The 27,301-nt window shown below is 40.6% G+C and overlaps 1 protein-coding gene across 4 annotated transcripts in view; it reads left to right on the top strand.

Annotated features, from left to right (window-relative positions):
* NFIA (nuclear factor I A) overlaps positions 1 to 27,301 on the top strand; it is a 393,406-nt gene that overhangs the window by 238,970 nt on the left and 127,135 nt on the right. For all 4 annotated transcript variants that reach the window (XM_060139908.1, XM_060139906.1, XM_060139907.1 and 1 more), the window contains 2 exons: positions 19,130 to 19,247; positions 25,476 to 25,603. In XM_060139908.1, the coding sequence (XP_059995891.1) occupies positions 19,130 to 19,247; positions 25,476 to 25,603 (246 nt within the window). The remainder of the gene's footprint in view (positions 1 to 19,129; positions 19,248 to 25,475; positions 25,604 to 27,301) is intronic.

The following is a 27,301-nucleotide window of genomic DNA, read 5'->3' as shown; positions in this document are numbered from 1 at the left end:
GTCCTGAGGCCTGGGGGTTTGTATGTGAAGGCCTTCACTGCTCAGAACCATCCCCAGAATCTCATCCTTCTTCCACTGTCTCTGTGTCCCTTTAAGGTCTTATATCCCAAGCCTTATCAGTTCCAAACTTGACTAGATTTCCATTCAGTCTACCACACGTGGTTGCCAAGGGAATTCTCAACCTGCCTTCGAGATTGCCAGAGGGTATGGCCGGACCACACACTGAATCTACAGAGGGACCTGGTTTGTTTCCTGTCCCTGTTTAGAGGGCTGTGTTGCTGATGCCTGGCATAGCGAGCATCCTTCGGCCCTTGAATGCTTTTCGATTCTGTACACTGCTGTGTAATTGCTCTAGGACTCACTCACACATGCCCTCATGCTGACTGCAACTGTTTGGCAAGAGTGGGACTGGGCTGCGTCAGCTCAACCATGGCTTCTGGCCAAACTGCCATCCAGAGCCCCCTCCCTCCTACAGATCTTTAATCCAGGTTTGTTCAGGGTCTGTGTCTCGAGATTGCCTTGGCTGATGAGGGAAGGGTCCCCCAGCTCGTGTTTCCTCACCCACACACCTTTCTGAAAGACGTAACACTCAGACCGTATGATGGAGTCAAAATCCTTAACCATTCCTTACGGCGCTGCCCACCTCCCCACATTAGAAGAGCCAAGCATCCATTCTAGAGGTGCAGTGGACACTTTTTCCAGATAAGTGGGGCTGGGGTGTGTTCTGTAACCTTGAGATAGAAATAAGCTAACTGGCATGTAAGTTGATTAAATGCATGACGTTAGCCCTGGTAGGAGCATAATGTAACATATGAAAAATTACAGTAGCCAGCATTTATCAAGCAGACACCAAGTACCAGGCACTGTGCTAGGCACCATTCAGTCCTCCCATGGTTGCTGTTATTGTCCCTTTTTATAGATGAAGGAGTCGGTGATGCTCAAAGTTAAGAAACTTGCTCTTTTCACTCTACTGTACTCAGCTAGCTGCCTGTAGACATTTTTGTCATGACCTCTCCTATAACTGCATTATAGAACTAAACGATCCAAAGATTCTGTGCTTTTATTAAATTATCATTTCTTATGAGAGTTGATAAACTTTTCAATTGTTAATATGTGCATCAAACAAAACGTTTACATGATTTTCAGGTAAACCAAAACAAGTAAAATACTTAATTACAATTTTTTTCCTGGATTTGTTTTCAGGTTTGATTTTTTTTAATGAATAGACTCTCAATATCGCTTCCTCCCCAGTTTCCTCTATGATTAACATCTTTTGTCAGTGTGGTACATTTATTATAATTGGTGAGCTGATATTGATACATTACTATTAACTCAAGTCTGTAGTTTACATTAGGGTTCATCCTTTGTGTTGTACATTCTATGTGTTTTGACAAATGTTTTACAGTATCATACAGAATAGGCTATTACAGTATCATATTATTACACTATTACAGTACCATACAGAATAGTCTCACTTCCTTACAAATCACGTGTGCTCCTACTACTCATTTTCCCACTCCCCCAACAAGTGATCTTTTTACTCTTTCTCATAGGTTAGCCTTTCACCTGGATGTTTCTAATGGCCTCAGTGTCTTAGAATTTCTTCCACTGTGCTGCACATTTCTTCTTAACTTCCTCCTGTCTATCCCAGCCCCACCCAGTCCCCCCAGTCACACCTGGGACCACATACGTGGCCCAGAAATTTCACACTAATGGTGGCCTCAGCTTGAAAATTTTCCCTCTTTCTGGATCTTTCGAATTCAGTTTTTAAATTTGCTAATACAAATATTGACATTCCCGAGGTTTCCCGTTCGTTTCTGTTTTTAGTTTTCCTCCTTTCAAATTTAATAGAGGAGGGAGATGCTATTTCAGTATTTCCTCATGAGGATTCACTGAAATAACTGTGCTAAGTTTGTTGATTATAATCGTGTTACTACAGGGTGGCCATGGCCGAGAAACTCAAGAGAAAGCTGCTGGCTTAGCCTTGCACATTCAGAGGTGAAGGGTCAGGCGACAAGGTTGCTTGACATGAAATCATCCTCCTCAGATGCCTGGGGCTGTTGGAATCAGGGCCTCCTGCTGCAGTCTCCCACCAATTCCCCTCTTACCCTTACCTTCTGCCTGCCTACCTTTTAATTTTTTGCATCATCCAGACTCTGTGAAAGGCAAGAAAGGAGAGTTCTGTTTCTCTTAGCAGCAAAGAGAGTACTGTAGCATAAAAGTAAATGTATATTCATTCTCCTCCTACCTTTTCCCCCATGTGCTAGGACCATCTGAAAGTAGTTCTAGTTATTTATTACTTTGTTCCGGGGGAGGGAGGGCGACATACAGACCACTAGACACGTTGCCAGAGAGAGAGAGAAGTCTTCTCTGCTCTGGGGGAGGGGGTTTATAAGTGCTAACGATGAGGTTCAGAATCATTAAAGTTGTTTTAGCATAAGACTGTGAGGAAAGAGACAGGAACCATCTGTTGAAATGGCTCTTACATGATGCTGCATTTTAAAACAAAGCCTTCTAGAAGCATTTTCAGATGGGTCTCTTTCCCATGAAGTTGCTACAAAGAGAGCCCACTCTACTGGTGGCTAAATTGATGCTGCTTAGATAGCTCTCTGTCAGCACCCTCTCTTGTTTATTTTGCACCAGTGTTTTCCTCAAAGTGTGTGCTTTTGAGGCTGTCAAATATCCTTCCTGGTATGCACCCAGAAAATCCTCCCGAAAAAATCCACTACTTCTGCCCATATCCTTCTAAAGTGCTGACTCTTTTATTTGAAGTTGGTGGAGTGACTCTGAAACCTTAAATACTTCACTGGGAAAGAGGAAAACCGCAAATACACACAGGCCATTGTGACTCTGGCCTGACGGGTTCTAATTTTCTAGCAGTGGTTTGTACACCCGAGCTGGCTGCAAGGGTTAAGTAAACTTCGTGGCTGGGTATGATTTCATGGCCCTGGAATTTTGAAAAGCCAGGGTTCTCAGCACACTGTGGCCAGCCTTAGAGTCTTTGGGTGTGAAAACCACTCTCAGTTACCCAGACTGATTTTGGGTTCCTGTTGCATTGCTGCAGAATCTATTAAAATCCAGCAGCTGAATCGTCCTGGCTCTGCCACAAAGCTAGGCTGCTGGGTGGCTACAGGATTCCCGAGTTGTTTGTCAATGGAGAGTGGGAGTGAATGGAGCAAGGCATATGCCTCAGCCTGGCATGAGGTGGCACCCTAGTGGCTGTTTTCTGCCTTAGAAATGTGCACTCTTTCTGGATTCTCACACGAGAATTGTCATGAAGATCCAGATTGCAGTTCATTTGTAAAATTCTCTCTGAGGTCTCTAGGTCCTTTGTGTGTCTCTGGGGGCCCATACCCACACCCTTGGATTTTCTGACCAGCAATTTAGTAGGAACTATTGTCAATAGTCTAACCTGCCGCGATGGCGCTACTACAACAGAATTAACTGGGCTCCAAGGTGCAATAAGGAAACGAAGATCTTTGGTAGGGACAAGCCCAAACTTGAAAATTATGAAACGTTCCTGCAGAGAAGGACTCATGAGGAAACTGGTGTAGGATAAGGGATTCCGGATGTCCCAGTCCTTTGGGATGCTGTTTATTTGCCAGATTTTAGGTCTCTGTTGTGGAATAGATTTGAAACTTTCTTTTCTGAATAGGTGGCCTGTTGGTTCACCTTTGATCATGGCACTGGAAATTATTTTTAAAAGTAAGGTTATATTCTTACGCAAGCTCTCCTTTCGAAAGAAACCATTTGGGCTTGAGCATTAAAGGAAGAAACAAAAAGATTATAATAAAAAATACACTGCAGCCCTAGCATGAACAGTGGCTGTGACCTTGCCTCTTGTTTGCCATTATACAATTCAATGGCAGTCCACTCAAACTATGCTCTCGATCAATATCCTATTAAAGCAGCACAAAAAGTCTCCATAAACTTAGTGGTTAGCTATGTTTATAAATGGAACTCGGCATAATTAGATGGTCAATAGCAGGCTCTACTAGTAATTTTAAAATGAACATCACACATTTTCTATCTGTAGAAGTCAATGGCACCTCTTCCAGAGTAAGGGTATCGTGTGCAGCAGACAAAAGAGTAGGAGTCCCTTTAAAAAAATCATAATGCCTATCTCCAGAATGCAGTTTTTCAAGAAAATCTGTTACATTGTGGAATAGAAAATACTGATTGGCCCTATATATTTTTTCATTTGCCTGTCTAAGCCACCTTATTCTGAATATATTATGACATTGCCAATGTTTTATTTTCTAGTTTTAATCAACCCCTCATGGAGAGGTAAAATAATAAATATTGCCATACTCTTAGGAAGAAAAATACCAGTCTGGCTGGCTTAATTTAGTGGGTTTCCTCTACTATAATTCAATAAATTTTCAAAATAAATACTGAAATTGAATTACTTCAAAAGGATGTTTTGTTGTATCATTTTTTTTCTTTTAATTTTCTTGACATATTTGGGGTGAATATTTGGACAGTAAAGCTGGCAACAAATGAAATGAACTGGCAGTAGCAGAAATTTTCGTCAACTACTCTTTCTTCTGAATCCCGGCTCACAGTATGTGTGGCCAAACATGATATTTTTTTCTGTCCCACTCTCCTCACCCACTAGAGAAAGAGCCACGTAAAGTAGAAGGTGTTCCCACCCTTACCTACAAATTGAAATGTGCATATACCTTGTGTTTGGTGTGGGCTCTGTCAGCCGTGTTATGACCACCATGTCGGCTGAAATTAGAGCTATGATAAGAACAAGCTTATGACATCAGCAGACCCATCAGCCAATGCTGTGCATGAAGGTCTTGTCCTTTCTGTTACACTCATACCCCTACAGGCTTCCTGGTTAGAGCTGGCAGTGAGTTCTCATAGCAAGATTTAGAGGGCCTCTTGTTTTCTTTTCTTAGCTGAAGCTCCTACTAAATTTACCAGACTGTGAGCATTTTTATTGTAAAGGTTTGACTCAGGGAGAAGCAAAACACATAACACCTTGATGTACATACTATTTTGTTATCACGATCTCTTTTCATATATTTGTCTATTTCTCATCTTTTCTAGGTAATTTTTTCTTTGGGTAATTTATAAAATCTATATGCAGGATGGCATAATGGTATCATAAAATAGTCCAGGATAACAGATTTGGGGATCTGGCCTTACCAAGTGACTTTGGGCAACATTTAACCCCTCTCAGATGTGTTCTCCTGATAGGTAACCATCATTTATTCAATCAGCAAAGATTTATTAAGTACCAGTTCTGTGCTGGATCTAAGTCTGAGTGCTGGAAATATCGATTTCAGAATCGATAGCTAGTGGGAAGCAGCCCCATAGCACAGGAAGATCAGTTCGGTGCTTTGTGACCACTTAGAGGGATGGGATAGGGAGGGCGGGAGGGAGACGCAAGAGGGAGGAGATATGGAGATAATGTGTATATGTATGGCTGATTCACTCTGTTATAAAGCAGAAACTAACACACCATTGTAGAGCAACTATACTCCAATAAAGATGTTAAAAAAAAAAACAACACCTTTCAGGAGTGTTTCAAGGATGAAGTGAGAAAATGTCAAGAGTCTAGCACATAGTAGATGCTCAACAATGGTAACTACTATGATTATTATTGAACAAAGCCTCTGTCCTCGATCTTTCACTCAGCAGATCCTTGAGTTGACCACACTATCAGCAAATTTATTAAAAATGTGTGTGTGGGGCTTCCCTGGTGGCGCAGTGGTTGGGAGTCCGCCTGCCGATGCAGGGGACACGGGTTCGTGCCCTGGTCTGGGAAGATCCCACATGCTGCGGAGCGGCTAGGCCCGTCAGCCATGGCCGCTGAGCCTGCGCGTCCGGAGCCTGTGCTCTGTAACGGAAGAGGCCACAACAGTGAGAGGCCCGCGTACCGCAAAAAAAAAAAAAAAAAAAAAAAAAATGTGTGTGTGTGTCTATATGTGCTGAGTGTGTGTGTGTATGTATAAATTAAGAAGGACTGATTTTAGAATTCATGTTCTAAAAATCAGTTTATTGCAAGGACCATTCTAGTGACCCTTTCAGAGTTAGTAATTCCAATAGAAAAAGAGCATGCCAATACTAGATCTAATTCATCTGCTTTAGGAAGCCAGAAACTTCTTATTCCACACGTTTTCAGCCAAAGCCTATGTTTCTGCATTATTCTTGGAATTTCTCTTCCAGGGTATAGAATGGATAACAAGATGTTTAAAAATTCTCGGTCTAACATTGACACGTTGACAACTTTTTAAGTGGCCAGCCACACCATGGTTATTTTTATCAGAGCTTTTCAAAGTATTTGGTTCTATAGTATTTGAAAATTTTGCTTTCTCTTACATTATGGATGTAAAAATTCCAGTATGCTGGAGGTCATTACTGCCAGTTGGTTTTTAGTAAATCTTCATTTATGCACTCATAAGCCTCAGTTTTTAAAGAGCAGATATTCATATCCAGTAGGTAACATTGGGGAAAAAGGCATTTGGGGGCTTTCCAAAAGCCTGACACAAGAAGCCTGCAAATATTATTGAGATTTTGGCTGGAATATATTGTCCTCACTATAACTCTTTTTTTTTTTTTTTTTGCGGTACGCGGACCTCTCACTGCTGCGACCTCTCCCGTTGCGGAGCACAGGCTCCGGACGCGCAGGCTCAGCGGCCATGGCTCACGGGCCCAGCCGCTTCGCGGCATGTGGGATCTTCCCGGACCAGGGCACGAACCCGTGTCCCCTGCATCGGCAGGCAGACTCTCAACCACTGCGCCACCAGGGAAGCCCCTCACTGTAACTCTTAATGATTACAAAGACTGTTGCTGATGACCCTATAGGCATGTCTAGGATGAGATTGAGGGGGTTCACACTCAGAAAAGCCACATATTAGGTCAAATACTGGAAACTGAGTTAATCCAGTATGTGATTGGTGTGAGGACATATTAGCACCCAGAATTTTTCAAGAGATGGAGGAGAGAAAAAATTAAACAGTTCTTGGTGAAAATATTGAGAAGTATTGCAGACAGCTGGATTTGTAGGTTGTTGAGATGGGACTCTGTTGACATAGTTTGGTTTCCTAATTGCTAATGGTCAGATAGTCCCAGTGCACTCTTGGTTAAGGGGCTTATGTTTAGAAGCCCATCCTTGGTTTATAGATCATTGTGGTGAAAAGACCTCTTAGGCTATCATATCTATTCCCTGTCAGAGAAGACTTAATCCCATGGCTGAAGCTGTATCATATACTAAGCGGGTACCACATTTGACCTCAACCAAAAAGCTAAGAAGAGATGATACTCTAAAATGCAGAAAATCAATTTCAGTCCCAAAGGCAGAAGCCACTAATGCAAGAGATCTGTCAGCATCGCTCACCCCGCTGTGGGTTGCTCTGCAGGACCAGGTGTCAGGCCCTTCACCCAGTGAAGCACTGCCTGCCACTCTAAAGACCTGTAAAAACAAAGAAGGAAGGAGGAGGAAGAGGAGATATTTGTTTTGCCAGTTAAGTGGTAGGTGATAAATATTTCTCTATTTAAATCTTACTGAATTCATCTCCCCAGTAACCAATGGTGAAGGAGGACAAGGAGATGAAAAATGTGGGTTTCCCCTCTGTTTCTTTGGGCAGGTATCTAGAGATATCTGGGTTCAAATCCCTGCTCTGTCACATGTTTAGCTGTGTGATCTTGATCACGTTACTTAACCTCGTAGCTCCCTTTTCACTTCTAAATGAGAAGAATACAAGTGCATATTCCATGTCCCCATGCAAGGATGAACCTATCCCATTGCCTGCCTCTTAATAAATACTCGGTAAGTACTAGTTCTTCACCATCTTTCATTAACAAGCTCATATAATTTTAGTTCAACTCAGTAAACATTTGTTGCATGTGAGTATATGAAGCATCCTTCACTGTGTGCTGAGAATACCAAAATAAGTAGGAGACAGTTCTTTCCTTTATAGAGTAGATATGTACGTTTACTGAGATCCAGGACTGGACTTTATGGCGATAAAGTGCCTGAATACGCTTTATTTACAAATTGAACTCACAGTAATTATCTATCAAAGATAAACCATCTTCATGGCTCATAGTGGGGAGGAAGAGGGTATCAGTGAATGGTTCCCATTTTCGTAAAAGGAAATTATTGTTTTAGAAATAAAAATTCCTCTATTTACCTTCTTTGCCACCACAAATTTACATAATCCTTACCCTGTGTCCTCAAAACGTGAATGTGTGGAAACAGTGCTCTGTGTTAGCTGCTTTTGGCACGTAATGCCACATTTCATAATGAAACATTGCTTCAATCTTATAATAGCAGGGAAGTTCATTTTCACCTAGAGGGAAACCCTTGCTTTGGTTCAGTGCCTTTCTTTTATGTTCCATTCTGGAAAAACATACTCCAAGCCTGCATTGGGTCAGAGCTTTCAGAATGGAAGAGTGGGGAAAGGAGATCAGCACACGGTTTACAGACTAGAAATCTGCTTGGCAAAGGAGTTGCTGAAGACCGTGGCGTAGAAGCTGCAGAGAAAGTACCTTTATGATTGATTTGCATTCAAGTCAGACTGACTGCCGTGTGGTCATTTTTCTAACCCATAACTGCTCACACTGCAGCAGTCTGCTATCTGCAGGGTGTCTGAATTATAGCAGTCTATGTCCGTGTTCCCTCTTATACAAATTACTTACACTAGTTTCTTTTTCCATGCAAATTCATCAGTTTTACAGCCCTTCGAAGCCACAGTCAGGAAACTCTGGCCGAGAGCACAAATTGATAAAATGAGTTAATTTTACTATACTTACTTTTTTCTTTCTAAGAGCCCTCTCTCATAAGCAGTGTTCAGGAAGCATGTTACGGTAAAAGGAAGATAACAAAGGAGTTGAATTTTCTTGCCACAAATTACTTTCCAAGTTAATTCCCTTTAACGATGATTCCAGATTTGCTTGAGTTTTCATAGCATTGTGCGTTTACAACTGTGCCTTTGATAGAAAGAAGAACAAGTATTTTCCCATGTTCACTCCTTTTGTGCCAGTGACATGGACTTTCTTAACAAGATCTGTGCCGCTAGAATGCAAAACAACACTAAATTGTGCTGGGCCCGTAGAACTGTGTGCTGTTGTTGGACGTTTTCCCCCCCAGTCTTAAAGTACAAGTTCCCAAAGTCTCAGTCAGTACATTAGAGTATGTAATCCAGAGAGAAATAAACCTCTTTCTTTTTTTTTTTTCAATAGTTATTTTACAAGTTGGAAATCCAGTACTAAATCCTGATAGTCTTTTTGGGGGGATACCTATTAGCCAATATTCCATCTTCTTTAGTTGCCATGCAAATTTGAGGAAAGACCAGCTATGACTGTTAATCTTTAAAATGTAAACCCCACGAGGGCAAGGGTTTTTATGTATCTTGTCCACTGATGGATCTCAAGCATCTGGAGCAGAGCCTGACATATTAAAGGTGCTCCATAAATATTTGGTGAATTCAACTGAATGCAGCCTCTCAGAGAAGATGTGCCATTAGCCATAGGCTGGCCGCACTAGTCATTCAGTTAATGCTCCCCGCTGATTCCCATTGAACAAGTTGTGAACTCAGTGCACTGTCGTCTCCCAGGCAGAGTAGCTTGAAATTTTGGACAGAGTTTTTTTTTTTTTTCCATCATCTTCTCTTTCCAGCAATGCAAGCCTGAGCAGATTGTCTCTGGTGGATGGCAGAAGTTCAATAACCACAACCTTATCCAACTACGAATGTGTACAGAAGAGCAGGTCATTAAGAGGGTTGGCTACTAAAGTAACCCCTTTCTTCCAATAGCCCACATTACTGTAATGATTCCTTAATAGCAAACAGTTTATTAAGAAATGACACAAAGACTAGGTTCTACTCATGACAGGAAAGAAGGGTGGGGGGAGGAGGATGAATGACTTAGGAATAACATCTTAAGAGACAATTCCCCAACGTTAACCTTTGTGTTTTTTTGATTTTTTTTTAACATCTTTATTGGAGTATAATTGCTTTACAATGGTGCGTTAGTTTCTGCTTTATAACAAAGTGAATCAGTTATACATATTCATATGTTCCCATATCCCTTCCCTCTTGTGTCTCCCTCCCTCCCACCCTCCCTATCCCACCCCTCTAGGTGGTCACAAACCACCAAGCTGATCTCCCTGTGCTATGCGGCTGCTTCCCACTAGCTATCTGTTTTCGTTTGGTAGTGTATATATGTTCATGCCACTCTCTCACTTTGTCACAGCTTACCCTTCCCCCTCCCCGTATCCTCAAGCCCATTCTCTAGTAGATCTGTGTCTTTATTCCCATCTTACCCCTAGGTTCTTCATGACATTTTTTTTTCTTAAATTCCATATATATGTGTTAGCATATGGTATTTGTCTTTCTCTTTCTGACTTACTTCACTCTGTATGACAGACTCTAGGTCCATCCACCTCACTACGAATAACTCAATTTCATTTCTTTTTATGGCTGAGTAATATTCCATTGTATATATGTGCCACATCTTCTTTATCCATTCATCCGATGATGGACACTTAGGTTGCTTCCATCTATCTCCTGGCTGTTGTAAATAGAGCTGCAATGAACATTTAGTACATGACTCTTTTTGAATTATGGTTTTCTCAGGGTATATGCCCAGTAGTGGGATTGCTGGGTCATATGGTAGTTCTATTTCTAGTTTTTTAAGGAACCTCCATACTGTTCTCCATAGTGGCTGTACCAATTCACATTCCCACCAGCAGTGCAAGAGTGTTCCCTTTTCTCCACATCCTCTCCAGCATTTATAGTTTCTAGATTTTTTGATGATGGCCATTCTGACTGGTGTGAGATGATATCTCATTGTAGTTTTCATTTGCATTTCTCTAATGATTAATGATGTTGAGCATTCTTTCCTGTGTTTGTCGGCAATCCGTATATCTTCTTTGGAGAAATGTCTATTTAGGTCTTCTGCCCATTTTTGGATTGGGTTGTTTGGTTTTTTGTTATTGAGCTGCATGAGCTGCTTGTAAATTTTGGAGATTAATCCTTTGTCAGTTGCTTCATTTGCAAATATTTTCTCCCATTCTGAGGGTTGTCTTTTGGTCTTGTTTATGGTTTCCTTTGCTGTGCAAAAGCTTTGAAATTTTATTAGGTCCCATTTGTTTATTTTTGGTTTTATTTCCATTTCTCTAGGAGGTGGGTCAAAAAGGATCTTGCTGTGATTTATGTCATAAAGTGTTCTGCCTATGTTTTCCTCTAAGAGTATGATAGTTTCTGGCCTTACATTTAGGTCTTTAATCCATTTTGAGCTTATTTTTGTGTATGGTGTTAGGGAGTATTCTAATCTCATAGTTTTACATGTACCTGTCCAGTTTACCCAGCACCACTTATTGAAGAGGCTGTCCTTTCTCCACTGTACATTCCTGCCTCCTTTATCAAAGATAAGGTGACCATATGTGCGTGGGTTTATTTCTGGGCTTTCTATCTGTTCCATTGATCTTTCTGTTTTTGTGCCAGTACCATACTGTCTTGATTACTGTAGCTTTGTAGTATAGTCTGAAGTCAGGGAGCCTGATTCCTCCAGCTCCATTTTTCGTTCTCAAGATTGCTTTGGCTATTCGGGGTCTTTTGTGTTTCCATACAAATTGTGAAATTTTTTGTTCTAGTTCTGTGAAAAATGCCAGTGATAGTTTGATAGGGATTGCATTGAATGTGTAGATTGCTTTGGGTAGTAGAGTCATTTTCACAATGTTGATTCTTCCAATCCAAGAACATGGTATATCTCTCCATCTATTTGTATCATCTTAAATTTCTTTCATCAGTGTCTGATAATTTTCTGCATACAGGTCTTTTGTCTCCTTAGGTAGGTTTATTCCTAGATATTTTATTCTTTTTGTTGCAGTGGTAAATGGGAGTGTTTTCTTGATTTCACTTTCAGATTTTTCATCATTAGTGTATAGGAATGCCAGAGATTTCTGTGCATTAATTTTATATCCTGCTACTTTACCAAATTCATTGATTAGCTCTGGTAGTTTTCTGGTAGCATCTTTAGGATTCTCTATGTGTAGTATCATGTCATCTGCAAACAGTGACAGCTTTACTTCTTCTTTTCTGATTTGGATTCCTTTTATTTCCTTTTCTTCTCTGATTGCTGTGGCTAAAACTTCCAAAACTATGTTGAATAAGAGTGGTGAGAGTGGGCAACCTTGTCTTCTTCCTGATATTAGTGGAAATGGTTTCAGTTTCTCACCATTTAGGACGATGTTGGCTGTGGGTTTGTCATATATGGCCTTTATTATGTTGAGGAAAGTTCCCTCTATGCCTACTTTTGCAGGGTTTTTATCATAAATCGGTGTTGAATTTTGTTGAAAGCTTTCTCTGCATCTATTGAGATGATCATATGGCTTTTCTCCTTCGGTTTGTTAATATGGTGTATCACGTTGATTGATTTGCATATATTGAAGAATCCTTGCATTCCTGGAATAAACCCCATTTGATCATGGTGTATGATCCTTTTAATGTGCTGTTGGATTCTGTTTGCTAGTATTTTGTTGAGGATTTTTGCATCTATGTTCATCAGTGATATTGGCCTGTAGTTTTCTTTCTTTGTGACATTTTTGTCTGGTTTTGGTATCAGGGTGATGGTGGCCTCATAGAATGAGTTTGTGAGTGTTCCTCCATCTGCTATATTTTGGAAGAGTTTGAGAAGGATAGGTGTTAGCTCTTCTCTAAATGTTTGATAGAATTCGCCTGTGAAGCCATGTGGTCCTGGGCTTTTGTTTGTTGGAAGATTTTTAATCCCAGTTTCAATTTCAGTGCTTGTGATTGGTCTGTTCATATTTTCTACTTCTTCCTGATTCAGTCATGGCAGTTTGTGCATTTCTAAGAATTTGTCCATTTCTTCCAGGTTGTCCATAAATAAGGAAACACAAGCTTTAAATGATACATTAAACAAGATGGACTTAATTGATATTTATAGGACATTCCATCCAAAAACAACAGAATACACATTTTTCTCAAGTGCTCATGGAACATTTTCCAGGATAGATCATATCTTGGGTCGCAAATCAAGCCTTGGTAAATTTAAGAAAATTGAAATTGTATCAAGTATCTTTTCTGACCACAGCGCTATGAGACTAGATATCAATTACAGGAAAAGATCTGTAAAAAGTACAAACACATGGAGGCTAAACAATACACTACTTAATAACGAAGTGATCACTGAAGAAATCAAAGAGGAAATCAAAAAATATCTAGAAACAAATGACAATGGAGACACGATGACCCAAAACCTATGGAATGCAGCAAAAGCAGTTCTAAGAGGGAAGTTTATAGCAATACAATCCTACCTTAAGAAACAGGAAACATCTCGAATAAACAACCTAACCTTGCACCTAAAGCAATTAGAGAAAGAAGAACAAAAAAACCCCAAAGTTAGCAGAAGGAAAGAAATCATAAAGATCAGATTAGAAATAAATGAAAAAGAAATGAAGGAAACGATAGCAAAGATCAATAAAACTAAAAGCTGGTTCTTTGAGAAGATAAACAAAATTGATAAACCATTAGCCAGACTCATCAAGAAAAAAAGGGAGAGGACTCAAATCAATAGAAGTAGAAATGAAAAAGGAGAAGTAACAACTGACACTGCAGAAATACATAAGATCGTGAGAGATTACTACAAGCAACTCTATGCCCAACCTTAACCTTTGGAGGAAAACTCCTCGGTGGAACAAAGTCCACAAATACTTCAGGCTGGAGTAATCTCAGTACCGCTTAAGAGATTTGGAGAGCCAGTTCTCACTATTTATGTGTATTTACAGATTTCTAAGTGTCATTTTGCACTGCTTAAAGATTGGGAGAGGGGGTGCAAATGGAGAGGGAGGGTAGTTATTTACTCTTCTTAATTCAAAGTATATTTACTGATCATCAGCTGTTTGGGAACATAAAAGAGGCTGTGGGATCTGTAGGATTAAAGGCCATCTGGTATAAGGCCTCTGACTTCATGACCTAGGAAAGTTACTAAACCTCCTTGTGCCTCAGTCCTTCCTAGTGGTGTTGTAGGGATTAAATAGGATGAGGTGCTGAAAACTCTTAGCCCAGTGTCTGCCCAAAAGTGATGCTTAGTAAATGTTAGTCCTTGTTGTTGTGATGGTGATAGCTGTAGCAGTGATGGGTGGTGCTGGTGGTAGTGGTGGTGAATTTTCACTTCTATCATAATGAATATTAGAATTATGAGGTCCAAAGTGTTTAAGTGACTTAACCAAGTTCTGCAGGTGGTTATTGGCAGAGCTGGACTCTAAACAATCTCTCCCAGGCCCTGACCAACACTTTTTCTATGCCCTGGGATGTCTATCTTTACAGAGCTCAAATTGCACTCAATCTAGTTGGGTAGAAAATCTTATGTATGAATTAATTAAAGAATGATGAAGCCTATGGTCAAGTACACATGGAGCAAAATCAGGCTTCACAATATACAGAGCAGACAGGAAATGTTGTCGTTGGTCCAGTCCTTCCTTGACATCCCCACGTTTGACTGGCAGTGGCTATAAATCTCTGCACCACACCAGCAGGAAGTTAGTCATTAGCTTCAGAAGCCCAGCATGACATCCTGGACAGACACCTGACAAATCATTTAACCCTCTCTCGACAACTTGTTTCCCTAATTTGCAAAAAGGATGTAATACCATCATTAGCTAAGAAGCACATTTTGTTATATACATCTTTTTGATATTTTACATTTATTAGTATAATCGTTTGCTCGTTTATGCCCTTCCATAGTGTATAATTAGAAACATGTCTTTTATACCTGTTTACTATCCAGAAAGAGGTGACAGATACCAATTGTGAAAATTCTATTTTCTTCCTTGACAGTGTAGTTTAGGTCTCCATTCCCTTCCACCAGGACTCCGGAATCAACCTACCAACTGACCTCCCCACCTCCGGAGTCTTGGTCCCCTTATGCGCATTCTGTATGCGTATGTTATATTAACATTACTCAGATTCAACAATTATTTTATCACCCCGCTACTCAGAAAATGTCATGGTTTCCACAGATCACTCACTTACCTCCTACCTCCAAACTTAACGTACGTACTCTTTTGCTTAGAAACCCTCTCCTATCTCCTTCTGGGCCTCTTTACATCCCAACCATCCTTGAAGGCTCAGCTTAAGCACCCACCCTTCCTGGAGTATAACCCTTTTTCTGATCCCACAAGCCAGTGGGATCTATTACTCCTTTGAACTTTCCTAACACATTCTTTTCATTTTCCCTATGAGATTTAACACATTCAGCCTTGCATTAGATATTCAGGTATTATTTTATTATTCTGCTAGGTTGTAAACCCTGTGGGGACAGAGATACTACATACCCTTTTAGCATCTCAAGTTTAAGGCCAATATTGTACATGAAAGTCAGGGTGCTGCAGCAGGAAAAGCACAGGTTTCGAGGTCAGACATCCTTGAATTTTAATCCTGGCTCTCTCTCTTTCTTGCCTTTCTCTGATCCAGGACAAGTGATTTAACCTCACTCCAGGGCTTAGTTCTCCTCAACTAGAAAATGTACCTTTCCTGAAAAGATTGTTTTGAGGATTAAGTTAGATAATAAAGTGCTTCTCAAAACATGGCCCCCTAGGTACTCAGAAAAGCCTGCTGAAAGTACACCTTTTGAGTTCTTAGTTACTTGTCAAGACTATTCCTGTTCTTCAGATTAGAGGCACTGAGAATACCCAACCCATTGCAAGGATACTTTGACCTCTACAGTCAGATATAAGGCTTTCTCTTTGGCTGTCACAGTATCACTGAATCAGAATCCACGCCAATAAGCTGACATTCATGCCAAACATACAGACAGACAGCACCGGGTGATGTTTCCTTTCAAGACGCTTTTCAAGAAGGCAGAATTTGGATGCTCTTTTTTAGATTATAGCTACAGTGTACTAAATGGATCACAGGAAGTAAATACACAGGCAAGTTAAGGAACATTTCTGTGGGCTTCATTATTTTTTTATTCTCTCTGAGAAGTAGACACACCACATGCACGCATGTATTTTTCTTCCTTCACCTGTTCTGGCTCCCTTGACATTGTAAAAATATAAGCAAGGTAAAAGATATTTTCCAGGGTAGAACATGATAAAGTGTTAAATGGAAGAGCAGCTGGATGTTCATCAATAGGTGGAAGGCCTCAGACTTCTCTCAGTGGAGTCAAGTCCATCTCACTCACATCTTGCTCTGTTTTTCCTTCCAAGAGGGAGGGAGTGGGGTCATGCAGTTTCCACGGCGCTCCATCCGGCGGAAGCCTCAACCCCATCTTGAAACTTGTGAAGAAAATCTAAATCCAGACCCATGATACTGATTAGCCTTATCCTCTTTTTTAGTTAACGAGAGATGCCAATCTCTAAGCTCCATGATGGCACAAACATTAAGCACCTATTATATGCCATGTTGCTAAAAGGGGTAATGGGTGGTCCATGCCGATATTAGAGCAATCCCCTCCATACCCCATGGCCTATTTCAGGCATAAAATATTATGAAATCAAAGGGGAGATTATGTAAATAAATTTAATATAAAAAGCAAATTTGGGAACGACTAGCAAAATTATTAATTAGAACTCCCTTTACACTTATTGTCAAGCCTAACCATTTGTTTTTGAAGTAAAGGCCTTCCTCCATAGAGCCTGTCATTGAGAAATGTGTCTGAATTTCAGAAAGTATATGTGAATTTCAGAGCCTTCTATTTCTTAGCAGTGACTATTTCTATATAACAATAGTTGCGATTAAGGTTTAGCCATTGCTATTAATCAAACAACTAAATGTTTATTTTAGAAATTGCTGTGTCCTCTCATGCCTTTTCTTGATTCCATAGTTTTATTATGGCTTCACAATTCACCCAGTTTCCCAAGCAGCCGTCCTGGGAATTATCCCATACTCCTCCTTTCCCATTATTACCACACTCAAGAAGTCAGCACATTTTCTCAATTCTAACTCCTAAACAGCGGTCACCAGGCTCCTTTCTATCCCTTGAATTTAGACCACACCCCCATCTTCTTTTATTTAAATGAACTCCACTGGCCTCCACGGTTTTACTGATTATATTCTTTAACTGCCACCCCTACCCACTCCAAGCTTACCCTCCTGACAGGTGGTGTGTCTAGCTTATAAGGGCAAATTTGATGACAGCATTCCTATACTTTGTTGGTTCTCCTTTGACTAACAATCAGTTCCATTTGACCAATGCTTACTGACTGCCTCCTGGTGTCAGGGATTGTATTAGATACTAGCAGTATAAACCCAAAAGTCCCCAATGATAGTGGAGTGTGATAAGTCCTTTAATAGCTTATAAACTTGGGAATTGACTGAACTCAAATTCATGTTCCTTAAAGAAACCTACCTACCCTTCATGACCTGACCTTAAATCTCCCCTCTTTTCCCCATGTATTATATACTACATCATATCAAGTTATCAGAAATCCAATCACATTTTATGTACTCTTACCTTTTTTTTTTTTTTTTTCGGTACGCGGGCCTCTCACTTTTGTGGCCTCTCCCGTTGCGGAGCACAGACTCCGGACGTGCAGGCTCAGTGGCTATGGCTCACGGGCCCAGCCGCTCCGCAGCATGTGGGATCTTACCAGACTGGGGCACGAACCCGTGTCCCCTGAACCCGTGTCTCAACCACTACACCACCAGGGAAGCCCTGTTCTCTTACCTTTATAAATGCTGTTCCCTCTGCCTAGAATGCCTCCATTCCTCTCAGCTGGGTAAATCCTACTTGTCCTTTTAACATTCTTCCATAACATTTAACAGGCATCACATTTACTGAGGCCCTTTTACTCCCTTGAACCTCTTATCCCTCAGCTGGGTTACATACCAACTTTGTGCAGGCTTATCAATTTAGGAATAACTCTAGCAAAGGACAGACTGTATTGAAATTAATCTGTCAGCCTCACTCTCTAGAGCTGTTTCAGGGTAGGGACCATGTCATTCATTTAAGTGCCTTCCTTACCCAGCACAATTCTTAGCAATAGCAGACTCCCAGTAATCATTTGCTGAAAGAATGAAAGTCCCTGGTTCATGATTTTCCTAATTATCCTTTCTTCTTATGGATATGAGCCTCTATTTAATTTATTTATATATCCACTTCTATGGGCTTAAAACTCTCAAACTAATGCCTCAATACGGAAATATATGCATCTATTGCTCCCACCTTGTGTAATCTTTCAAAAGAACAGATTATTTGCACTTATATAGTTACATCACTGATTTTACACAGAATTGTTTTCCAAGATTGATAGATGTTATTTATTCATTTGAAAATATTTATTAAGCTACTCCTGTAAACAGGATATCCAAGACATAAAAAAGTACAGAGAATCACATCTCCCACAGGGGTCAGCTCTGAAAATCATGTGTTGTCAAAGTTATTTTTAACAGTCCCTTAAATCAGAGGTCGGCAAATTCTTCTATATAAATATTTTCTGCTGTGTGAACCATATGGTCTCTGTCACAGCTACTTGTCTCTGCTGTTGTAGTGTGGAAGCAGAGACAGTATGTAAATGAAGGGGTGTGGCTATTCCAGTACAACTTTATCTACAAAAATTATGGCTCAGGGACCATAGTTTGAGGACCCTGCCTTACATTAGAAGGTGGGACAAATAGTAAAGTAAAGATGTATGCAGGGTGCTGAGGTGATTTGGAGTAAGGAGAAATCACATGTTCCTCAGGGCAAGAAATTGGGAATGAGTAGCCTAGAAAGATGAATTTGCAGTTCAGAACTAATTCCAAAATACAGGTGAGTGGAAGCTCTCAGGATCAGACAAAGTTAGAAAAGCCCAGGGAGTATTTTGTCTGGTCATTTAAGAAAAGTTTCAGACCAAAACGTGGAGGTATTTTTGTTAAAAGCATCTAGGAATGTTGCAACCTTGGTGACAATTTACCATTACAAAAAGAGAAAAGATGAAAAGGTATGTTATAAAAAAAGTAAAAATAAATATGCCCTTCCGATGTAGATGATTTTTATTGTCAATATTCTTTTAAGGTCCGAGTTCATTACTGATTATTTTTGATGACCTTACCATATAAATTCAAAAATAAAATGTGTTAAATGCGACACTGAAATATGCTCTCATTGGTCTTTTATTTACAGAACTTACCTGATATTTCTTTCCTTTTTTTTTTTTTAATTCTAGCACCAATAGCTGCAGGAACTGGCCCAAATTTTTCTCTCTCAGATTTAGAAAGTTCTTCATACTACAGCATGAGTCCGGGAGCAATGAGGAGGTCATTACCCAGCACATCCTCTACCAGGTAATTTGATTGATGGCTCATAAAGAGGTCATAATTCATAGTTACATACCTTGATTTTAACTCTGGGCCTGCTAGACACTTAGCAGTGTGTCTGTAGTAGTAGAAGATACTAGAAATGGGTTCAGCCCCAGTGGATTTTCAGTCTCACTGGGGAGAGAAAGCAAATGCATATGCAGCATGCATATATGTGTATACACACACAGACGACACACACACTCACACAAGTCAGTGAAAAATTGTGTGGCATAGGCTGAAAATAGTTAAAGACAGCTTTATCCAAAAAGAGTGACTTGTGCTCAGCTATAAACTGTAAGCACTGGTCGGGGTTGGTGAGATGGAAAGTAAAGGAATGGTGTTCTGGGTGGGGTGGAGACACGAGCAAAGGCATGGAGGAAGGATGGATGATGGACATAGCAAGTTCTCAGGAAATTAAGGACAAACCTTGACTAGGGAAAAGGGGGTGTGTTTGGGCTTGTTTGGCAGAAAGCTGACACTGGTGACGTCAGTCCCAGTCTCCATGCCCACAACAGACATTACAGCTCAGTCCCAGCTCTTTTCCTACTGAGCCCCAACAGGTCTCAAAATCCAGTCTACTGGAGTTGCTCTGTGAGATGCAACCTATTTGGCATCCTGGTGTGAGGATGTAAAAGCAAATGCAGTCCCCCAGCCGTGTGAGGCCAGATCATAAACACTGTTACACCGGGAGCCCTTTAAAAGAGCAAAGCTAAAAGAACATAACCAGATAACAATTCTGGGGTTCTTGATTCCCTTGAGGTCACAAAGCCAAAATCAAAATGAAGCATTTTGCAAGATCCTGTTGTCTCTAGATAACCTGTACCAGAGGGAAAGGGATTAGGCATTTAAACCCACAGTATTCTTTTACAAATTGGCTTTAGCACTGGACTGTGACAACAAAGAAAAGAATGGTGCAGAACAATCTTTAATGTTTGTGTACTTCGCAGAAAAACGTTTGACAAAGGTATATTCCTCCTCAAGCAAGTACCAGAGTTTTAGGATCTAAAACAATGGCCAGATGATAGAAATTTTCCATGGTAGAGATTCATTCTTACCTTGACTTTTAACCATATTTTAAACATATATTTAATCATTACTTAAAAAAAAAATCAGCTTAGTCATTACCAATACCTTGAAGACAGTTAAAGAAACAGTTATTCCTTAAATATAACCACCAGATTCTACCATCATCTTTCTTGCTGTTTAAATGTCCCCCTCAGTTCACTGGGGTATCAGCCCCTCAGGAAAAAAAAGTCTCCAATCCGAAAAAAACACTTATAATAAAAGAATGAGATTGTGAACACATGATTGTGAACACATTTGGATGTTAATACATTTTGAGGATTTTGAATGTTTGCTGATGGAAGAGACATTGGGTGTAACTACACTCAGTGAACATGAAAGAGCTTTGCAAATACTTGTGGTCAGTGATTAATTTAAAAGTTGATGGGCTATTTGTTTTTCATATGTGTGCTGCGTATGTACCATGGACATCCCAAATATCCTTCAACTTCTCCAGCTGTTTTGTTGCCTTTTGCTGTGATTCTCTGTGTGGAAACCTGGTTATTAATGTTGTTTAAAAGGCTAGTGTTGTTCCTATAATCTGCAAATAACTAACCCTGATAAGGTGCTAATTATAAACAGCATCAGTAGTTAATAACTTGGTAATATGTTTGTTTTGCTCACATTAGGCTCTCCTAAGATGATTCTTTTAAAATTATTCTTTAACTATATAGACTCAGCAGAATTATCTGTGTACAGGTGAGAAAATGTGCCCAGAAGAATGCCCCAGATTTACATATAGAAAAGTTCATCAACCAATCAATATTTGTTCATGCTGTGCCACTATTAATTGGTCACCTGCTCTGTGGCAGGCATTGTATTAGGTGCTTTACATCCCTGATATGAGTTAATCTTCACAGTAATTTTACAATATAGACAGTGTTGCCATTTGACAGTGGGTCAGCCTAGAGCTCAGAGAAGTTAAGTAACTTGCCCAAGGTGACAGACCAAGTAAATGGCAGAGTCTACATTCAAACTCAGGTCTGTTGGAAGTTTAAAACCATGCTCTTTTCACACTGAATCCTCTTAGGAATGAGGCTCTCTCTTTTAGTAAGGAACAATAGAATGGGAAGCCCCCAGAAAGGAATATCCAGCATCTCTGCTTTTCCTGGACACTTAGCATTTACTATTTTGAATTATTATTATCATCTTTGAGGTATGTACAGGTCCTGCTTCCCCATCTGGACTGTAAACCCCTCAGAGAACAGTGTCTAAGTCTTCTAAATCAGCAACAAACATTTATTAGGTCCCAAGGATATTGTCCTAGGCACTGTGGATATAAAGTCAAGTACAGGAGCTTTGCAATCTCGAGGTAGAGACTAACGAATGAGTGGAGATGGTCAGTTCAGGGCACTAGGAACGCTCAGGAAAGATGTGTTTTGCTGTTTTGTGGGGACAGGGTAAAGCTTCTAGGCTCTGTATGTAGTAGGAACTAAGCAAATATTTGAAATGAAGGTAGTAGTCTTACCTTAATTTCTAGGTAGAATTGATAGGAACAAAACAAATTCCACACACAAGAGACACTGCTTGGAAGAGTATTTATCCTCCCTCTTATATAGAGATCTTACTGGTCCTTTCCGGGGTCCCTCAGATGTTTCTGGGAGAGTAGAATCAGTGTGTTAGAAAGTCAAGAGCAAGAAACCAAAACGAATGACTGATTCATTTCTAAATTTAAAAAAATAAAGAAGACTGATAAGCATTAACTGTAGGTTCTGTAACCCTTCATAGTAAACATCTGCAAAATCATAGAAGGGTACTGTAAAAATTGGGATAGTGTATACTTTTTTTAATCCCAAAGAACTTCATCAAGATAAATCAACTGCCAAGTTTGTGAAGTCAGTAACCTTTGTCTTGGAAGCCCTCCACTCGTCCTTCCTGGCACTTCTAATTTCCTTCCCTCCTGCATCCTGTTCTCTCCTCCAACCTGTGTCTCCACTTCCAAACATTTATCCTGTATCAACCCTTGACAGTCCTTGCTTTCAAACTAAGGGGTCAGCTAATATCTACAGATTCGTTCACCTTTAGGATTTATTAACTGCATGAGTATTTGCATTTTATTAGAGGACACCAAGGAAACCAAAAGCTTTAGAAACTCAGAAAAGTATTAATAGTGGGAGAATGACGGGCAGTGAAGTTGGCCTTTTGGGTGGGATCTCACTGAGTCATGACACTTGGGCGAATCCTTGTCACAAGTACTCATATGACTGTTTCTAAATCTGTAGCCAAAAAATAAATAAATAAATAAATAAATCTGTAGCCCAATTCAGCAGTTTTTGAGCATCTGTTATTAGTCAGAGATACTGTGATAGGCACTAGAGATTAAAAAAAACAAAACAAAAAACCTGACAGTCTCCTTCCCCAAAGATCTCACAGTTTTATCAGAATATGCATGTCTTACCTTTTATTTGCCAAGGAACATAAGGAAAATATTTATTTTGTTTCCAATTTGTATTCTTCCAACTTCCAAAATTATTTCAAGCGGTTTTCAATTTAAAAACACCACAGATAGTATTAAATATAGAAGGGACAGAAACCATATGGAAAGATAGGAGAGATTATTATATCAGGAACGTGAACCCAGAATTATGCCTTACGTTTAGCCCCGAAATTCCTGGTTGCCAAGGCAAGAAGGGGAAACGCTAGGTTATATCATGTGCATTTTCTAATAAAAGGAAACAGTAGAAATTCATTTAAAGAGACCATATTTTTTCTGGTTTTATGCATTAGGAGGAATTTTTGTGTGTATATCCTTTTATGAAGGACTTCTGTTAGATGCAGTTTTACATAAAATACAGAAAAGTTCTTTGAGTGGCTCTTTTTCATTGAACTTCAAGGAAAGCCAAGCAAAGAACATTAAATAAGCTACTAAAGGTTTTTCCTTTGGGTACTAAGCTAGCATGCTACAGATATGTTGCTTTCCTGTGGTCTGGCTTTAATGAAAATAGAACTTAGAGACTAAGAATCCTGGAATGCCAAATTTAATAACTAGAAATTCGTACCTTGAACTGGGTCCTCTGCATTTTTTTACTCAGGTTGCTGCAATAGCCTCTTAACTCTCTCCCTGGGGAAGGTTCCATCCCCTTCTTTTCCCTTTGCTTTTCAGAAGCCATCATCTGTGCAACTACCAGAGTGACCTTTCTAACAGATGACTCTGATGTCACTTCCTGTTTAGACTTTTTCAGGGAGTCTCCATTGCTTATAGGATAAAGTCCAGACATACAATATCTTCTATCACCCCTATCCCCTTCTTTTGCTCTGCCCTTCCTACTACTTCAGCCATAGCAAACACCTGCCAATTCTCTGCCTGTGTCACACTCTGCTCATGGTGTTGTTAGTGCCTGATATGCACCTCCCTCCTGGAGTGATGTTCAAATTAGCAGATAACCTGTGTGACTCAAGCATACCAGTTAGGACAGACCTGCCCTGCCACAGTGTGAAGTCCTGGAATGCCCCCCTGATATGCCAAACCTTAACCCTTTAGGTTTGGGATCATGAGTCTGTTCTGGTGCAAAGATGGGATGACAAGGTTGGGGGAGATGTATGGGGCATGGGACAATGGCACTTTGCCAACTGGTAAGAAGTATTTCAGTATTTTAAAATCCAGAATGGCTGCCTGAGGGGTGCATCCGCTGAATAACAGCCTGTCTCTGCCCTGTCCTTCTTTCTGCCCCACCTCCTGACACTCTCTTACAGACAGTTCAGGAACCATCTCCTATGGGAAGCCTTTCCTGACGTTCCCTGTGTATCACTTTTCCTAACTCCTTCAAAGAACCCACTATAACCTCTGTGTGGTTCCATCATCATACCTGTATTTCTCTTTGCACAATTTTGTTTACCTCTCTGTCTTCATCCATGAGATTCTAAACCCCATGGAGACAGGGGTTATGTCTGATTTATTTCAATATAGCAGCATTTAGCACAGCACCTGGCATGCAGGAGGTGCACAATAAGTGTTTGATGAATGAACACATATTAAAAATTCTGTACCCTGACACAGGAGGAAGAGATTTCCCAACAAGCACTTGCACCAGGTATGAAATCTACCAATTCTGGTATGTTAGTGTCATAATCAGTTAACACAATGAGAACAACATTAGGACCATGTAGCATTTCACTACCTTTTAACTCCCGAAGTCTCAAATTGGGAGGAAAAAAAATTCAGCCCTTTAACTGGTAGAAAATATTCTGGAAATGTCCCAACCATACCTATGCAAAACTAAAACATCCCCACCCTGATGGCATAGAATTTCATTTTGGTAATTTTGTTGTAGAGAAAGTGCATAAAAGTCACTGGGTCACTCTTTTTTCCATGTCCCTTATTCACACAAGGAAGTGTACTCCTTCCTTCTTTTTTTCTCGGTACGCGGGCCTCTCACTGTTGTGGCCTCTCCCGTTGCAGAGCACAGGCTCCGGACGCGCAGGCTCAGCGGCCCTGGCTCACGGGCCCAGCTGCTCTGCGGCATGTGGGATCTTCCCGGACCGGGGCACGAACCCGTGTCCCCTTGCATCGGCAGGCGGACTCTCAACCACTGTGCCACCGGGGAAGCCCATTCCTTCTATTTTTATCTTGTTTGTTCACTGTTTTATCTCTAGTGCCTAGATCAGTACCTGGATTGCTGTCACTGTGCAATAAGTATTTTTTAAATGAACAGATCTAAATGGAAGATGAGAAAACATGGCAAAAAAACAAACAGCAATCCGAGCTTTTCTTCAAGGGTCATGCACCCTGATTTTTCTCCTTTCTGGGGTACCAGGAGGGACTGAATTGATGTCTAGGGACATTGCTGATGGCTACGCCCCAGCCACTGCTCTAGGAGATGCAAATGTGAGCTTACTACTGAGTCTTCCAGGTGGAGACAGGAGCGGGAGCCAGCCACCCGTTCCTCAAAGGAAAAAGGAACCGGAGGTGGGGGGCAGCAGAAACTTGAGTGACAATAAAAATCAAACCCAGACACTTGGAACAACCAAGACCCAAGACTTTGTTCCACATCCAGTGACTCACTAAACTGAACAAGAGCCTAAAGAGAGACCATGAACTACACTGAGTTACCCAACTGCTTCCTCCCTTGCCTTTCTTTCCACCAGAGATGCCATGTCCAGGAGAAAGGTGCTTTGGATGACTTTTAAACATGTACCCGTTTGTTATTTCAGCTCCACAAAGCGCCTCAAGTCTGTGGAGGATGAAATGGACAGTCCTGGTGAAGAGCCATTTTACACAGGCCAAGGGCGCTCCCCGGGGAGCGGAAGTCAGTCCAGCGGGTGGCATGAAGTGGAGCCAGGTAAGCGGGCTGGGCATTGGGCTTGCAGCCGCCCCTGTAAAGTCTAGGATGCATGGGAGTCCACGCCAGGCATAAAGGGAACACAGCAAGCTCAGAGCAGTGGACTTTTTCCACGTGAACACGTGTTTGTACCTGACTGCTGCTTTTATGAAAGGGTGGTAGCGCAAGGATGCCATTTAACTGAGAAGAGAGACTGGGAATGGTGTGTAGGGTTTTCTACTCTTACATCTTTTCACCTACACTGCAATCCAGCGTTCCATTTGCCTTCGCTTTCATTTTATGCTAATTGCCTTTTGGGTCTGGTTTTATCTTTTAATAATCAAAATAAAAATCTTTCAACTTTTTCAACTACGTTGATAACATTAGAAAGGTAGGATGGGTTCCCTGTGTGATAGCTTGTACTTGGATCTTTATAAAATGAGGAGACTTTTAAATATGTTTTCCTGTTACTGGATTTCATCATGATTCTTTTTCTATTTAAAAGGAACAGCTATCTTTATGCCCCTCTTTCATGGACTAAGCAAATGATGACTGCTAGTTTAACCTCCTGGGGTAGTTCAGTCTTGGCTCTGGAGTCTTGAGTAATGTGACTAATTCTGATAGCAGAAGCTTTTTGAAACTTTTCTCAGTGTCTAACCTCCACATGGGCAAGGGAAAATCTTCTCCAGTGGCTTCCTCGATATGCAAAGTCAAATGCTGTAGAGAATAGAGTGAGCTTTGGAAAAAGACAGGCAGAGTGTAATCCTGACTCCAGCTCCTGCTGGCTGTGTGATTATGGGCAAATTACCTAACCTCTCTGAAACTAATTGTCCCCATTTTTATAATCTGTCAATAATAATAGCTATGTCAGTGCTCTTGAGAATTAAATGAGGTAATATACATAACCTGTCTGTGAATCACACCTCGTACAGTAAGTTTGAAAAAATTTCCCCAACTCGTGCCTCAGAGTAATTCCCTGCAAAAACAGACAAGCGCCAAGAAAATCTCTGAACCCCTTCATCTTCAAATCCCAACTTTTTTCTCTCCTCTCTAACATATCAAAAGAGAATCCTCAGAGGGTGTGACTAAAAAGGAAATAGCACAAGGGAGATTTGGGGGATGATGGAACTCTTCTGTATCCTGTTTGTGGTGGTGATGGACAGGAATCTATACATGTGTTAACATTCATAGAAAAGTATGCCTTCCACTCCTGAACCCCCAGGCAGTTTTGCTATATGATAATTAAAAACAAAACAAAACCTCAGGCCCCACTGTCTGATTCCTTTATCTTGTTCACTTTACTAAAATGCAGAAATTTCACTTTGCCTTACTTCTACCTAATCTTTTCACCCAACTCATTCATTCATTCACTCACACCTTCACTGGGAAATTTTCTCATGATGAGGAACTATGCCTGGTTCTGGGAACTCAAGGATGAATGGGAAGGCTATGGCTCCTGCTTTCAAGGAATTCACAGTGGGGGTGTGGAAGAGACACATAAGAAGATCTTTAGGGGAGATTGGTTCAAGATGGCAGAGTAGAAGAACGTGCGCTCACTCCCTCTTGTGAGAGCACCAGATTCACAACTAACTGCTGAACAATCATGAACAGGAAGACACTGGAACTCACCAAAGAAGATACCCCACACCCAAAGACAAAGGAGAAGCTGCAATGAGATGGTCGGAGGGGCGCAATCACAATAAAATCACATCCCATAAC

The sequence above is a fragment of the Lagenorhynchus albirostris genome, chromosome 2 (genome assembly GCF_949774975.1).
Source record: "Lagenorhynchus albirostris chromosome 2, mLagAlb1.1, whole genome shotgun sequence".
Taxonomy (NCBI): domain Eukaryota; kingdom Metazoa; phylum Chordata; class Mammalia; order Artiodactyla; family Delphinidae; genus Lagenorhynchus; species Lagenorhynchus albirostris.
Note: the sequence above shows the minus strand (reverse complement) of the source record. Positions and strands in the feature narration are given on the sequence as shown.